This window comes from Mustela lutreola, chromosome 2 (genome assembly GCF_030435805.1).
Source record: "Mustela lutreola isolate mMusLut2 chromosome 2, mMusLut2.pri, whole genome shotgun sequence".
Lineage (NCBI taxonomy): Eukaryota > Metazoa > Chordata > Mammalia > Carnivora > Mustelidae > Mustela > Mustela lutreola.
In genome coordinates, this window is record NC_081291.1 from 17,728,438 (window position 1) to 17,742,555 (window position 14,118).

At 41.7% G+C, this 14,118-nt stretch overlaps 1 protein-coding gene across 3 annotated transcripts in view; it reads right to left on the minus strand.

Annotated features, from left to right (window-relative positions):
* Positions 1 to 14,118, minus strand: part of SMARCC1 (SWI/SNF related, matrix associated, actin dependent regulator of chromatin subfamily c member 1) — a 169,685-nt gene that overhangs the window by 35,500 nt on the left and 120,067 nt on the right. For 2 of the 3 annotated variants that reach the window (XM_059160754.1, XM_059160756.1), the window contains exons 22-24: positions 11,372 to 11,427; positions 8,872 to 8,986; positions 7,639 to 7,793 (exon numbers count right to left, since the gene is read on the minus strand). In XM_059160754.1, the coding sequence (XP_059016737.1) occupies positions 7,639 to 7,793; positions 8,872 to 8,986; positions 11,372 to 11,427 (326 nt within the window). The remainder of the gene's footprint in view (positions 1 to 7,638; positions 7,794 to 8,871; positions 8,987 to 11,371; positions 11,428 to 14,118) is intronic. The other variant, XM_059160755.1, reaches the window with a different exon arrangement.

Here is a 14,118-nt window from a genome sequence, read left to right on the forward strand (position 1 = left end):
TATGCTACTTTACAGATTTGGTGACATACGAGTAATGAGTCAATCTAGTAGAAGTCACAAAGGCTTATACAAAATTACAAAGCCTTCACAGGGCCTTGAAGTGATTAGACAAATGTTATGAAGCACTGGACAAAAGTTGCTAATGGATCCAAATACGACTTGTGTCTGCCTTAAAAAAAACAAAACAAAACAAAACAAAACTGAGAACGCAAAAGAGTTAACTCTTGAAATGCATTACTGGAGTAGGGGGGAGAACTGGGGCTTATTAAACACTTAGACATTCTAAGACATCACGCTGTATTTTCATGCTGCTTCTTTTACTTCTAATAATAACCTGCTGGAAAAGGAATTTTTATATATAGAAAGAAACTGAAGATTGGAAAAGTCAATGATCTCGCCAAGGGTCACAGTCAACTGGGAACTGAACTACATTCTGAAGAGCGCCTAGAAATAAAATTGGCCAATAAGAAAGGTGACCCAGGAAGATGAGGAGTTAACTGTATTAGATGTCTCCTTCTTTCTTCTGTCCTTTATTTTTTGGTTCTTCAAAATTAGAAACTTAATCACAGGCATACTAAGAAAACAAAAAACAGAAACAAAAAAGGGTACTTATTGTTTTGAGCTGGCTGTTGGGTTTTTCATTATAAAATGTTTGAAAACATTGTCATTAAAATGGACAATTTTACCAGATTATGTCTCTGCATTGGTTGAACCAGGCAGACTTCCAGTCTGCAGATCTGGATTTTGGTCTTGGTTCTACAACTAGTCACCTAACTTTGGGCTTCTCATTAACTTCTGTGGTTTTGTTTCCACATCTGTGAGATGGAAGTTTCCTCAAGAAACTCAAGAATTACCCATGACATTACAGAGGAGACATCTTTGTTGTCAGGGATTAAATATCAAAGCAGTAATCCATCTATAACAGAACTTGTGTAAAAATCAAATACACAAAAGTAGAAGAACATTATGTAGTGCATGTGTAAGAATTTCATTCCAATATACATTATATGGAACTGTATACAATCCCTCATTAGACCTCACTTGATACTGTCTCCTTAAGGTCTATGTTTCAGCATTTTATACATGTTCTTTAGTTGTTATTTTTTTTTTTTCCTTCACAACGAACTGTATATCCTAATGGCTCAACCAAAACACGAGTTTCAAGATTAGTGGACTGTGAGTTCCCAAGAGGCAGGCACTGTCCATCTCTCTTTGGTACAAAATAAACCCACTGCTGTGGTAGAGTCCAGCAACGGACACTCAGATACTGGTTTAATGAATAATCAAAATACGATACTTCTCAGCTTACAGAATGCTTTTTAAATATTTTTAAATATTCTTGTAATAATAATCTTGTCAAGGCAGATCAGAAAGGACTTCTGATTCACACAAAAATGATACAGGTTCAGAAAATTTTAGTTGCCTCAGGTTAAGAGACAAGTGAATGGCGGAGCCAGAATTAAAAATTTAAATTCGAAACCCTACGGCCTTTTATAGTTATCTACAAATGTCTATTTAGAACTGGTATTTTAGTGGATACTTTCCCACGGAATTCTCAGGAGGGATTTATTATAGATTAAAGATGGCCACAAAGTCACTGGCCTTCTTTCCATGGAGAAGCAGGCCTATAATCTCTCTTCTGGAATCAAGGCAGGCTGCTCTCTAATTGTCTTGCCCAAGAGAAAACAGTGGTGCCATTTTGTATCTCCCCGCTTGGGAACTTTATGTCCTGTCCCTTAGAACGCTCCTTATGGAGGTCCTCAGCTGCCATGTAAGTGTGATTAACCTGCTCCAGAGACCACAGGGAGAGACTATGAGACTGTATGAAGAGGGAATAGGGTCGAGCCACCCTTGTCAAAGATTAGGACTGTCTCAGACCCTCCAGATGAACGTACCCATGAGGGTGAGGACCACTACAATTCAACTAATAACCCTGTGGATACCATGAGATACAGTAACATGGCTGTTTGGTTTCTTTTTTCTAACTAGTAAGTCTTGCTCTGGGAAGAGAAAGCCGGTATCTGGAAATGGGGTGCTGTTTTATCAAAAACACCTTCAGTGTGGCTTTGAATTATGCAGTGGGCAAAGGCTGAAAGGACCTTAAGAAAACCACTGGCGAGAGCTTTAAGACGGAGAGGGAAAGGTTACTGGAGGTTGGAGAGAAGTCATTCTTGATTATGTAATAGCACCAAGTTGGGAAACGTCCTCACTTCTAGTGATGTGGACAGTAGAAAGGATCATTAATGAACTTGTGGATCTGGCTAGAGTGATTTCCAGGCAAAATGTAAAACATCCTTTAGGTATCTTACTACAAGTGGCCAGAAAAGAAAGGAACCAAAGAAGGACCTACTCAGTTTCCAGACCATCATTATTGGAATCAGACATCTAAAAGACAACTGAGAGCAAACAGAACAGGATTTGAAAAAAGAATGGTTTCTCATCTCTACTTGCTCCATCAAGGATTTGAAACTAGAAAATGGCTTCAGAACAAAGATAAAATCCAGAGTACAACCAGCTGATCATGACCCTAGAGTAAACAGCTCAAGGTATGGCTGTAAGAGCTTCCGAACCAAGAGCATGGTAGGATTTTGAAGAATCATAAGGGTATGCCTGCTTCATTGACGCTCTCTACTAGATGGGAGGACCTCCAAGTATCTTTCTTTCTTTCTTTTTTTTTTTTTTTTTTTTTTTTTTTTTAAAGATTTTATTTATTTTATTTGACAGAGAGAGATCACAAGTAGGCAGAGAGGCAGGCAGAGACAGAGGGGGAAGCAGGCTCCCTGCTGAGCAGAGAGCCCGATGCGGGGCTCGATCCCAGGACTCTGAGATCATGACCTGAGCCGAAGGCAGCGGCTTAATCCACTGAGCCACCCAGGCGCCCCTTTCTTTTTTTTTTTTTTAAAGATTTTATTTATTTATTTGGCAGACAGAGATCTCAAGTGGGCAAAATGGCAGGCAGACAAAGAGAGATGAGGAAGCAGGCTCCCAGCTGAGCAAAGAGCTGGATGAGGGGCTCTATCCCAGAACCCTGGGATCATGACCTGAGCTGAAGGCAGAGAGGCTTTAACCCACTGAGCCACCCAGGCACCCCACCTCCAAGTATCTTTAAGAACATGTCTCCTATAATCTATATTAACTATACAATTTTTTTAAAAGGATTTTATTTTTATTTGTCAGAGAGAGTGGGAGAGCGCGCGTGTGCGCACAGGCACGCAGAATGGCAGGCAGAGGGAGAAGCAGGCTCCCTGCCAAGCAAGGAGCCCGATGTGGGACTCGATCCCAGTACACTGGGATCATGACCAGAGCTGAAGGTAGCCGCTTAACTGACCCAGGCGTCCCTATTATTACCATTAACTAATGTTTTCATTAAAATTTGCAGTTTTCAATCAGCCATGATTTCCGCCCTCCCCATCCCCAATCTATGCTTTCCTTCTGGGACTCTTACTGTAGGTCAAGAAAGTCCCTTGGCAGCAAAACTGGACTGCTTTTTTAATGGAAAAGGAAAATGACTCAGAAGGCAGAATCCAAAGCCCAGAGCCCAGCACAGGACTCTGGTGAACAAAGACCCTGGAAATGTGCACCTGACTAGATCTGAAAGTTGCTATGAACCACAGGTACACTCTTGGTGCCTCCTATTTTCACCCTACCTGAATGTGAGCAGTTTTTCTCCACGAGTCTTACCACTGTTATGTCCGTCCTCAAATTTTTCCAACTGGGAAGACCAACATCTAAGGTGCTGTACATTTGTGGTACAAACATTTGGGAAAAAGTTGACCATTTTCACAAAATGGTGAAAGACCATTCCTAAGGAGCTTCATCTGTACCGGGACTTCTTTAGAGAAGATCTCAGACTCCTAGCCTTAGCCTGTTATCATGAACATTAGACAATGGAAAATTTACTTTTTAACCAGGAGCCCCTGACTCTTAACATACCGGCTTTACTGAACTTAAGAATGATGAACTCTGCGAGTGTGCCACAGGCGCAGGGTATGCAGAGAAACAACCACAAAAAGATTAATGATAACAAAGAGGTAGCCTGGTTTTAAGAGAGATGAATTTTACATAGCAAAGCACAGATTTCAGCTAGCAGACCAAGAGCAGACTCTGTTTAGTTATGTACGGATGAAAGTGAATAGGGCTAACTGTAGGCAAAATGAGCAAATAGGCCAATTTTCCCTTCTGTCTTCTCTTCACAGTATTAAGTAAGAAGATACGGTTTCAATAATCAACGCGTTTGATGTCAATCGATTTCAGTCAATACTTAATGTGGTAAAGCCTTAGGACTATAATGTACAAGGAAAAATTACCCATCTCCAGATGAAATTTCAAGCAAAAGGGAGCAAGAGGTGTATCACTGAGGGGCGAGAGAATCTCCTGTTACTCCAGAACTAACACCCGGTCACCATGAAGACCAATCTACTTTGGGCATTTCAAGGCACATGGGCATGGGATGGTGACAGAATCAGTCTGAAGGAAACGTCTGTGGTCTTAAGAAAATGTGATCTCTGCTATCTGGGAAGAACTGAATCCTCTTGCTGCTGAAAAAAGAGAACATATTCCAGTTTGGGGGGTTTCTGGTTTATTCCAGCAATAGTTCCGGGCTCTTCCTTTCAGCTAAACCTAAGCACCCAGATGGAAGGGAGGTAAAGCACCCGGCCAATGGCGTTCCTTCTCACACCCACACACCGCTCCTCAGGTGGGTCAATTCACAGCTTGTCAGTAGGTGCAACGAAGAAATGGATATGCTGCTGAAGAGTCCCGCATATGGCAAGGATGGGGAAAAGCCAGAAAGCAGGCCCACCCTCCCCGCGTGTTGTGGAGCTAGAGGTAGAACCTATAATTACCACTCCATGTCAGTGTGACAAACAATTAAAATGTATCAAGGAAAATTCTTAATAACAAAGCTGTTTATAGATACAGAAGAACAAAAAGAGAATAAGAGAAAACTTGGATTGGCTAGATAAGCTGTACTAATTACAGTCATTTCAGTGAATTCCTTACCCGTAATTCGCATGTAGCACAAAGATGATTATGTGTGCTTTGAAATGCATGGGACCCAGCTGTAAGTGGCACTCACCAGTTCACGCGTGCCAAGTCATGCATCACACGCATGTGCATCACTCACGGATCTGTGGAAGACGCAGCTGTCATGAGAATAAAGAGCTAAGTTCCCAGTTACCAGAAATAAGAGTGAGTGAGCGAAAATTCAATGACCCGGAAAGAAAATGTTCTCTGGACTCTCCTAAACCTTGTGCAGAACATTGAAGCACCAGGGCAATGGATCCATAAAAGCAGTTTCTCTACAGTAAATCAATCCAAAGAAATCCTGGCAAGGTAGTGAGGAATGCACAATACACACACTTTTGTGCCCAAAGCTGCACGTCTTAACAGCTACGAAGCCGTGTTTCCATCCGCTACAAAACATCATGAGGCCTCTGTAAAATGTTTTATGGAGCCTGCCATTTATTAGTAACTTCTCTGGCAACCGACAGTGAAGAGACATGGTGGCAGAGGATGAAGACACAACAGGAGGGCAAGGGAAACATCTCTGTGAGAGGGAAGTGGGTCCCAAAGAGCCCAGCTGGAGATGTCACAGCGGGTTCTGTCCAGGAGAACTTGGAAGAGACAGTCCAGGTCAGGCAGCCAAGAAATTACGCTTGAGAACCGAGAAGGGTCCTGAGCACGAAAAACTCATGAATTCCACACTAAAGACTTTGAAATTTTAGCCTGAGACAATTAGAGAGCTTATTTAAGAAAGTATCATGTTCTTGTTTGTGTTTTTAAAGATTTTTCTGCACATCGTATGATTCTGTTTATATAAAGTCAACAAAGCAGAAAGTAATCCATGGCATTAGGAGACAGGCTAATAACCACTCTTGGGATGGGGGAGCAGTAACTAGAAGGGAATATGAGGAAGCTTCTGGAAGGCTACGAATGTTATGCTGCTTGATGTGGGTGTTGTCTGTGAGCCCATAGGTGGGCTCAGTCTGTGAAAAACTCAGTAGCTGTAGACGTATATTCAACAGACTTATTCAAATCTAAGCTATACTTCAACAGACAATTTTAAAAACAAAAAAGATTCCTCTGGCTGCAAACAGAGAATGGGCTGAAAGACAGAGGCAACAGATGATGCAAGCAGCCTAAGGGAGCAGTGAAGGGACTGGGCATTACCAGGGACCCAAACGCACCAGGAAGAGTTGGGGGCTTAGCAGCTGTGGAAAGTGAAAGAACGAGAGGAGACAGAGAGGACCCCAGGCTGTGAGTCAAAAGATTGGGGTGATGGTGTGCTGTCTCCTGGTAAAGGTCACAAAGGACAGAAGCCCTCCTGGCCTCCAGCTCATTTGTGAGACAGGCCCAAGGATGTCCTTAAGGTCCCTGGTGACAGTTGGAACAACTAGGACTCAGCTCAGAGACAAGGAGGTGCCAAAGAGTTCAATCTGGTAGAAGAAAGGGAGGCTACAAAAGCTGCTTCTGACGAAGGATTAAAACCAAATGGACAAGAAACCACCAAGAGTGCACCTCAGCAGTCCCCAGAGGTAGGGGAAGGTAGAGGAGAGAGAACACCTAATACTGCAACCAAATCACCCCAAAAATCAGGAGGCACCTTGGGAAAAGACTGGAAGGGCTGAACATGCAGGTCCTCCAGCTACTGTAACAGGAACCCGCAGCTGGGGAAGCCATCTGGATGGACTGGCAACACCCCTCCTCCTCTTGGGCAGCACCTATGCCTGACGGTGGGCACTCAACACGGAGGTCTCGTGGTCTGAACTGGGTCATCTGCGGGTCTGTTATAAATCACACATCACGGATTAAGCACTGGGAGGAAAAGTCTGCAGCAGCTGAACAGTCTGTGGGTAGTAAAGACCATGAAAGACTCTCTTTACCCATGGATTAAGAACAGCTCAAGATAAAACGATTAGGTATGTTCCAGTCAATACTGCTCAAAACGTGGGAACCTACAATGGCAGGTGACTACTTCAGAGGCTAAGATGGAGAGGAGGTGAAAAGGTTTTATGAAAACTTCACTTACTCATGCCTGGAAGGCTTTAAAATGCTAAATTAACACAAAGTGAGGAAAATAACATTCTCCTTTCTTCTTAAATATGCCGCGGAGCCAATACTAGGTTATAAATAGAGAAAACCACCCCCAGAAAAGCTGGCAAATTCAAGAAGAAAAGGAGTTATTTTAGGTCCTCCCTCTCTCCTTTCAGTCTGTTAAGAGCAGGGTGAAGTATTTATACAAGGAACCAGATTTTTGTCTTAAAAATCACAAATATTTCAATCGAGCAGAAATTGGAACAACAGTCCAAGACAAGCTCTGCAGGCCAGGCCAGCACGAGGGATGCTAAGTTCTGCTCCCCATCCCTGCAGGGTCCACAAGCTGAGAGCTGAGTGTGCACAGAGCAGCACAAGGAATGCCTGGAAGGCAGCCCCCCAACACCTTTCAAGACCAGATCTGTGACTCACACCCCGTCCCCCACCCCCGCCTCCTGCCTGTAAATTCTTAACCTAGAAATGCCGGTCAAGCAGTCATCTCCTGTTGGGTGCAAGGCTCTTTGTACTAACGTTCCCAGTAACTAAAAACAAGGCGACCATTCACGGCCGAAGGGAGCCTGGCAAGGGCTGTGAGTGGCAAACCTTGGCTTTGGTTGCAGCTGAGGCGAGAGCAGCTGCTGCGGCCGTGGCCACATTTCCTTCGGAAATTTCATGTTCTACTTTCTTCTTCCCGAGATCACTTTCTCTTTCTTTACAAGTATCAGTGAGTTCCTTGTTCTCTTCAGTTTCCTTTTCTTCTGAAAGAAATCAGAAAGCTTTATTGCCAGGTGCCCAGACTCAGTAAGCCGCCATACTTCTCACCTCCGGCACATGACAAACTAGGACTATGGTTACAAAGAGATCGCAGGGTCGGCGCCTTCTTTTTGAATGCAGATCATTCCATGTATGTAAATGTGCCTCTATCCGAGACGGATTTTCTAAATACTACATTTGCCTCCCCTTCATTTCTCTAAGCATTCTATGTAGTTCCCGGAGATATAAAGGGAACTAAGCCCAAAGACCAACAAGATCAGTCACTGCGCTGCTCTGGGAGACCCTGGTGTCTGCAGGAAATCAGAAGCGGAGAACAAAGCACTTCCGCAAGCTTTCTGAGATGGGCACGATGGATCCACCAGCCACTGACTCAGAGACCAAAATGGCAGGTCTGCATGGTGCTTCAGCCACACCGAACAACTTGCCTGTCTACACGCTACTGACACAAGGCAGCCACTAGCATTAGCACTGGTGCCTTAGGAGCAAAATAAAACTCAAACGCTAATGCATATTTACTGTTACATTAAGAAACAAACACAAGGGGTGCCTGAGTGGCTCAGTGGGTTAAAGCCTCTGACTTCGGCTCAGGTTATGATCCCAGGGTCCTGGGATCAAGACCCGCATTGGCTGTCTGCTCTGCGGGGAGAGCCCACTTCCTCCTCTCTCACTCTCTGCCTGCTTCTCCGCCTACTTGTGATCTCTGTCAAACAAATAAATAAAATCTTAAGAAAACAAAAGAAACAGCATGAGTAAGGAAATATTACTTTGTAATTAAACTGCCTACACTTCTCCAGTGCTTTTTAATTTCACATAATGAAGTCTAAAAAGGGGGTACCAGGGTGGCTCAGTCAGTTAAGCATCCAACTCTTGATTTTGGCTCAGGTCATGATCTTGGCGTCATGAGATCAAGTCCCCCATCAGGGTCCACACACAGCGCAGAGTCTGCTTGAGATTCTCTCCTTCTTCTTCTACCTCTCCTTTAGCTCTCTCTCTCTCAAATAAATAAAATCTTTAAAAAAATAAAATAAAATAAATACAGTCTAAAGAGTTTCCTTGAATTACCTGATTTGGTATCCTCACTAACTTCACTGTCCTGCTCCTTCTCACTGTTTTTTTCATTTTCTCCATCTTGTGCTTTGTCACCTTCATCTGTTTCATTTTCTCCTTTGTTTTCTGCCTATAAGGGGTACAAAAGAAGAGAAGAGTGAGGAAAACAGTCCTTCTAAAGTGACATTACCTTAGAGTAACAAAAGCCTCTACTATTTTTGCAGGAAATGAACTGGGTTCAGAAGGGTCTTAGAGGAGCTGGAAAAGAAATTAATAAATTTGAAGAAATACCTTTTACTTCCTCAATACCTGAGTGCTCACTAATCAATACAGCTCGCCCTCTCTGTGCCCTCTATTATAAAGCCAGGGTCACAATGTCCAAAGGATGTCATGGAAATTCATGTATATTGCTTTCTGGTTAAACAGAGAAAGGCTTCATAAATAAACAAATGAATTATCAAATACCTGTCCAAAAGGACCAAGAGCATTTAAACTGATTAACACAGAAGCAAGATGGAATGCTGCCAAAATAAAAAAGCTGACAAAGCCCTTTAATATAGTCATTTGCTAATGGTTTTTGGGAAGAGCTACAATAGGGCATCAGTGACTATGCTCTGGGGACTGAGAACTTCAATTCCTCCATTCAGAATGAGGTTTCATTTACAGATTTTGAAATCCCTGTGACTTTGGACAAATCATGTAAACACTGTCTATAAAATGAAGAGATTATCACTGACGTGATGGGATTGTTTAGAAACCAGATGAATTCATAAAAGCATTAATGTAAAAGCACAAAGCATAATATTTAGAACAGTATAAGAACTGTAATTTTACTATTATCCGATCCTTATCTACGTACAATTTTAAAACAACACATGCAATCGAGACCTTAAATCCCAGCTTGTATATGTTCAGTCAAATAGTGAATGCATATTTATCGTGTACTCCTGAAGTATACTGAAGTATAGCTGGCATACAAGGTTTTATTAGGTTCAGGGGTACAACACTAATGATGCGACAATTCAATATATTACACAATGTTATGATAAATCTAGTTACTGTCACCATACATTATTATAGTATTGGCCATATTCACTATGCTGTGCTTTTCAATCCCCTGACTTATTTTTTAATGGGAAATTTGCACCTTAATCCTCCTTCACCTACTTTGCCCATCTCTCTAACACCCTTCTCCCCTGGCAATCGCCAGTCTGTTCTCTGTATTTATGGGGCTGTTTCTGTTTTGTTTTTTTAGATTCCACATTAAGTTAAATATTAAAAGAAGCTGTCTTTCTCTGTCTGACTTATTTCACTTGGTATAATACCCTCTAGGTCCATTCATGTTGTTGTGAATGGCAAGACTGGATTTTTATGACTGGGTAATACTATTCCTGTTGTGTGAGAGATACACACCGCTTCTCCATTATCCATTCATTTATCAGTGGACATTCGTGTTGCCTCCATGTCTCAGCATTATAAATAATACTGCAGTGAACACAGGGGGTGCACCTGTTTTTGAATTAGTGTTTTCGTTTTCTTGGGATAAATACCCAGTAGCGGAATTGCTGGATCATATGGTAGTTCTACCTTTAACTTTCTGAGGAAGTTCCACAGTTTCCAGAGTGCCTGAACCAAACTGCATTCCCATCAACAGTGCACAAGGGTTCGTTCTCCCCACACTGTTGCCAACACTTGCTGTCTTTTTGTTATTAGCTTTTCTGATTGGTGCGAGCAGTTTCTCACTGTAGTTTCGATTTGCATTTCCCTGATGATGAGTGATACCGAGCATCTTTTTATGTGTCTGCTGGCCATCTGAATGTCTTCTTTGGAAAAAGTGTCTATTCAGGTCCTTTGCCCATTTTTAAATCATGTGTCCCTGATCTTGAGGATGCTGTGAGGTCCTGTTCTGCCACACTCACTGGGCATTTAGAGCCTCTTTGAGTTGGAGAGTGGGTCATGAACACGGGGCACTCTGTTGACGCCTTCTGTACCCTGGCGTCCGCATCCCTCCCCCACGGCCAATGGGATCTTTGAGTCCCTCACCTCTACTTCAGTTTCAGTCTTTACAGTGCTACCTGCTCTTTAAAACCTACCTCAAATACAACCTTCTCACTAAGACTTTACTAATTATTTTCCTGCTGGCAGTTAACTCTCCTACAAAAATCCCTTAATATTCTGTAATTCTCTTCTGGCACAAGTACAGGACCAAACCCTATAATTCAATATTCATAAAAACCACAATTTTGTATTCATTTTCCCAACTGTGCCTGAAAGGGATATAAAAGGAAAGGTTGGGGAGTGGATAAGTCTTCCCTGAATGTGTAAGTGAAAAATGTCCTCTGCTATGCTTTGTGAGACTTATACCTTAAACCAGCAAAGTCCAATGGCTGACAGAATCATTTGTAGTTTCCTGAAAGGGATCAAAGATCAAAATAAACCCAACCGTTATGCTATGAAAGGCATGCTCTCTCTGTGTCTTTTCTGTGGTAGGAGAATTCAAACACATAGACTTCACCTTTTCAGGCTGCTGACCATCAGTATCTGTTTCCATTTTGTCCTCTTCAGCCCCTTCTACAAGGAGAAGAATAAGAACAAGTAACACAATATGTAACAAAGGTAAAAGCGATCATACAGCTGTGATGTTTGAAATACAAGTATGCACCATAATATGGACAAGTCTCACAACCGTAAGGTTAACATGAGAAGTCTAGCATAAAACACAGACTTTATGATTATATTAATTTCAAAGTTCAAAAACAAGAAAGTAATCAATGTGTTAGAGATGAGGACAGTGATTAACCAGGGAAGGGGTGGGCAGACAAGCAGTGAGTTTTGGCGTGGGGTGGGGTGGGGTGGGGAACAGGCTGAGGTGCTGGTAATGATCTGCTTCTTGATCTTGGGGCTGCTTACGTGAATGCGTTTAATTTGTGAAAATGCATGGAGCTGTGTACTGAGGGGTTTTATTGTTCTGCATGCATAAAAATAATAGCCTCAAAAAAATTTTAAGTACGAAAAAGCAAAAAAGAGTCCCAAGTAACTTATTACTATTTAACCAATGCTTAAGGAGTATGTATTTTGAGTATTTCATGTTGGAGAAATAATGCTGAACCTCCAGGACCTCACATTCTGGCTGGGGAAGACACAAAGCAAGAAGTCCATCGTGGACATGTATGTAGGAGATGCTGTGAGAAGCACAGAGGGCACGACTGTTTCAGTTGGGGAAGAATAAACGATTACAGCCATGCAGACATGGCTGGGGTTGGGGGTGGGTAGTACAAGATAGAGAAAGACATTTTAAAGGAAGAGACAGAAAGATTCAAGGGCATGGGGAAAATGGGAGTCCTTGGTGATGACTAGGAAGGGGGCGATGAGAGAGGAGAGATGAGAAGGAGGGACATATGCAGGTAAGGGCCTCAGGAGGAAGACCCCTGAATGTGGTACTAAGGGAGTCTTAACTATATGCTGTAGCTAGGAAGTTAATGAAGATTTTAAAAACAAAATACAATTAGATAAATATTTTTGCTTTTAGAATTTTATACAGAAACAAATATTTCACACATAATGAGGGTTTGCTGTGGTTTTAAATAAAAACATTCAAATATCCTACAGCTTTCATTTGAATATTATCCTCTTGTAAATGGCAAGACTAACAGCATTTATCCTCAATGAGAATACTTAAAACATATCTAAACAAACATATTTAAAACTAATCGTGTTAAAGTTATTGAATAGGAAAATCCCTCTTGCTCTAATTCTTGCAGATGGAAGCAAACCTTGCTTGCAGAATTCGGGGACATGACAGTCCGGGATATCACGAATCTTGCATAAGGTAGATTACCACCTTCCAAAAAATGCTAGAAGACTACAGTGCCAGGAGTGGGGCCAGAGTGTGGAAGGAGTGGAGCCAGGGTCACACCCAGACCTATTTGCTTAGAGGAGCTCAGCATCAGGAAGCTGAGTCCTGGACCAGCCAGATCCAGGGCAGGAGAAGAAGCCCGGGATTCTACAGAGCTGGCCAGAGGAGGTGGCCAAATGAGATCTCAAGCCAGGGGCAATCCCTGGCTACTAAAAGAAACAGAATCCTCTGCAGTTTTTCCAATCCCATTTGTAGCCATCCAAGTAATGAGCTCACAAAGAGCAGAGCTAAACACCAAAATAGGAAGCCACAAAAACTGAGCAGAAACATTAATCGACCGTTTCAGCACTCAAGGATTACTACCAAGATGAGATCTGCCAGATCCCGAATCTAGCACAGCTGTCAATGCAACAGATCATTAAAAGAGAGAATAATAAAGATCTCCAACCAACAAAAGCATATTAGAGATAGATGTGCAGAGATTGTTTTAGAAACCCAAAAGATCAAAAAATTTTCTAGAAATAAAACAAAGGGAAACAGATTAAACCAGGTAAAAAGAAAAGTACAAAGCTATAAAACACCTCTAAAGAAATGATCCATACGGAGACCATGAAAATGGGAAATACAAAAGCATAAGGAAAGGTAAGCCAGGCAAAAGCCAATCCAAGGAATGGTGCTGTTTTCACAGTACTGTTACTTAATACAGGCATCAAGAACAGAGCACTGTTCGAAATGGAGGGTGACGATGTGATGAAGAAAAGGCTTAATTCACCAGAAAAATTTAACTTTTCATACTTTTAGGAACCTAATAAAAGTGTCAAAACTACATAATGCAAAAGCTGACAGAACGGCAGGACAGAAATGAAAATATGCCTCACAGTGGGGATTTGAATATACTTTACTCAATTAAGATCAACAGTGGATGTAAATGCAGCAAGCTGGTTTTATGCTCACCAGAGAATACACACGTATTTAATTTCAACCTCACATGTTACATTTAAAAATACTGGTCACAAATTAAGTAAAGAGTAAACTTTAACAGATTTCAAAAAGTCAGTGACACACATCCCAAGGTTTCTAACCATAATGCAATGAAATTAAGTTTAAAATATTCAGATAAATTTCTCTGGGCTTAGAAATGTAATTTTGGGAGTCAGTAAAAATAGCATGAAGAAGTAAATATAGAGGCTTCTTAAACTTGTATCAGAAAAACAAAAAAAGCTTGATGTTTACACACTCTTTATTCTTGAGAAGCAGAAAAAGAACAACAGAATATAGAAGATACAGAGAAAAACACAACAAGGATAAAAATCACAGCAATAAAAAACAAAAATACGATAGAGTTAAAACATAAAACAGAAAGACTTGATATACCCCAAACTTGGTTCTTTGAAATAATAAAGTCG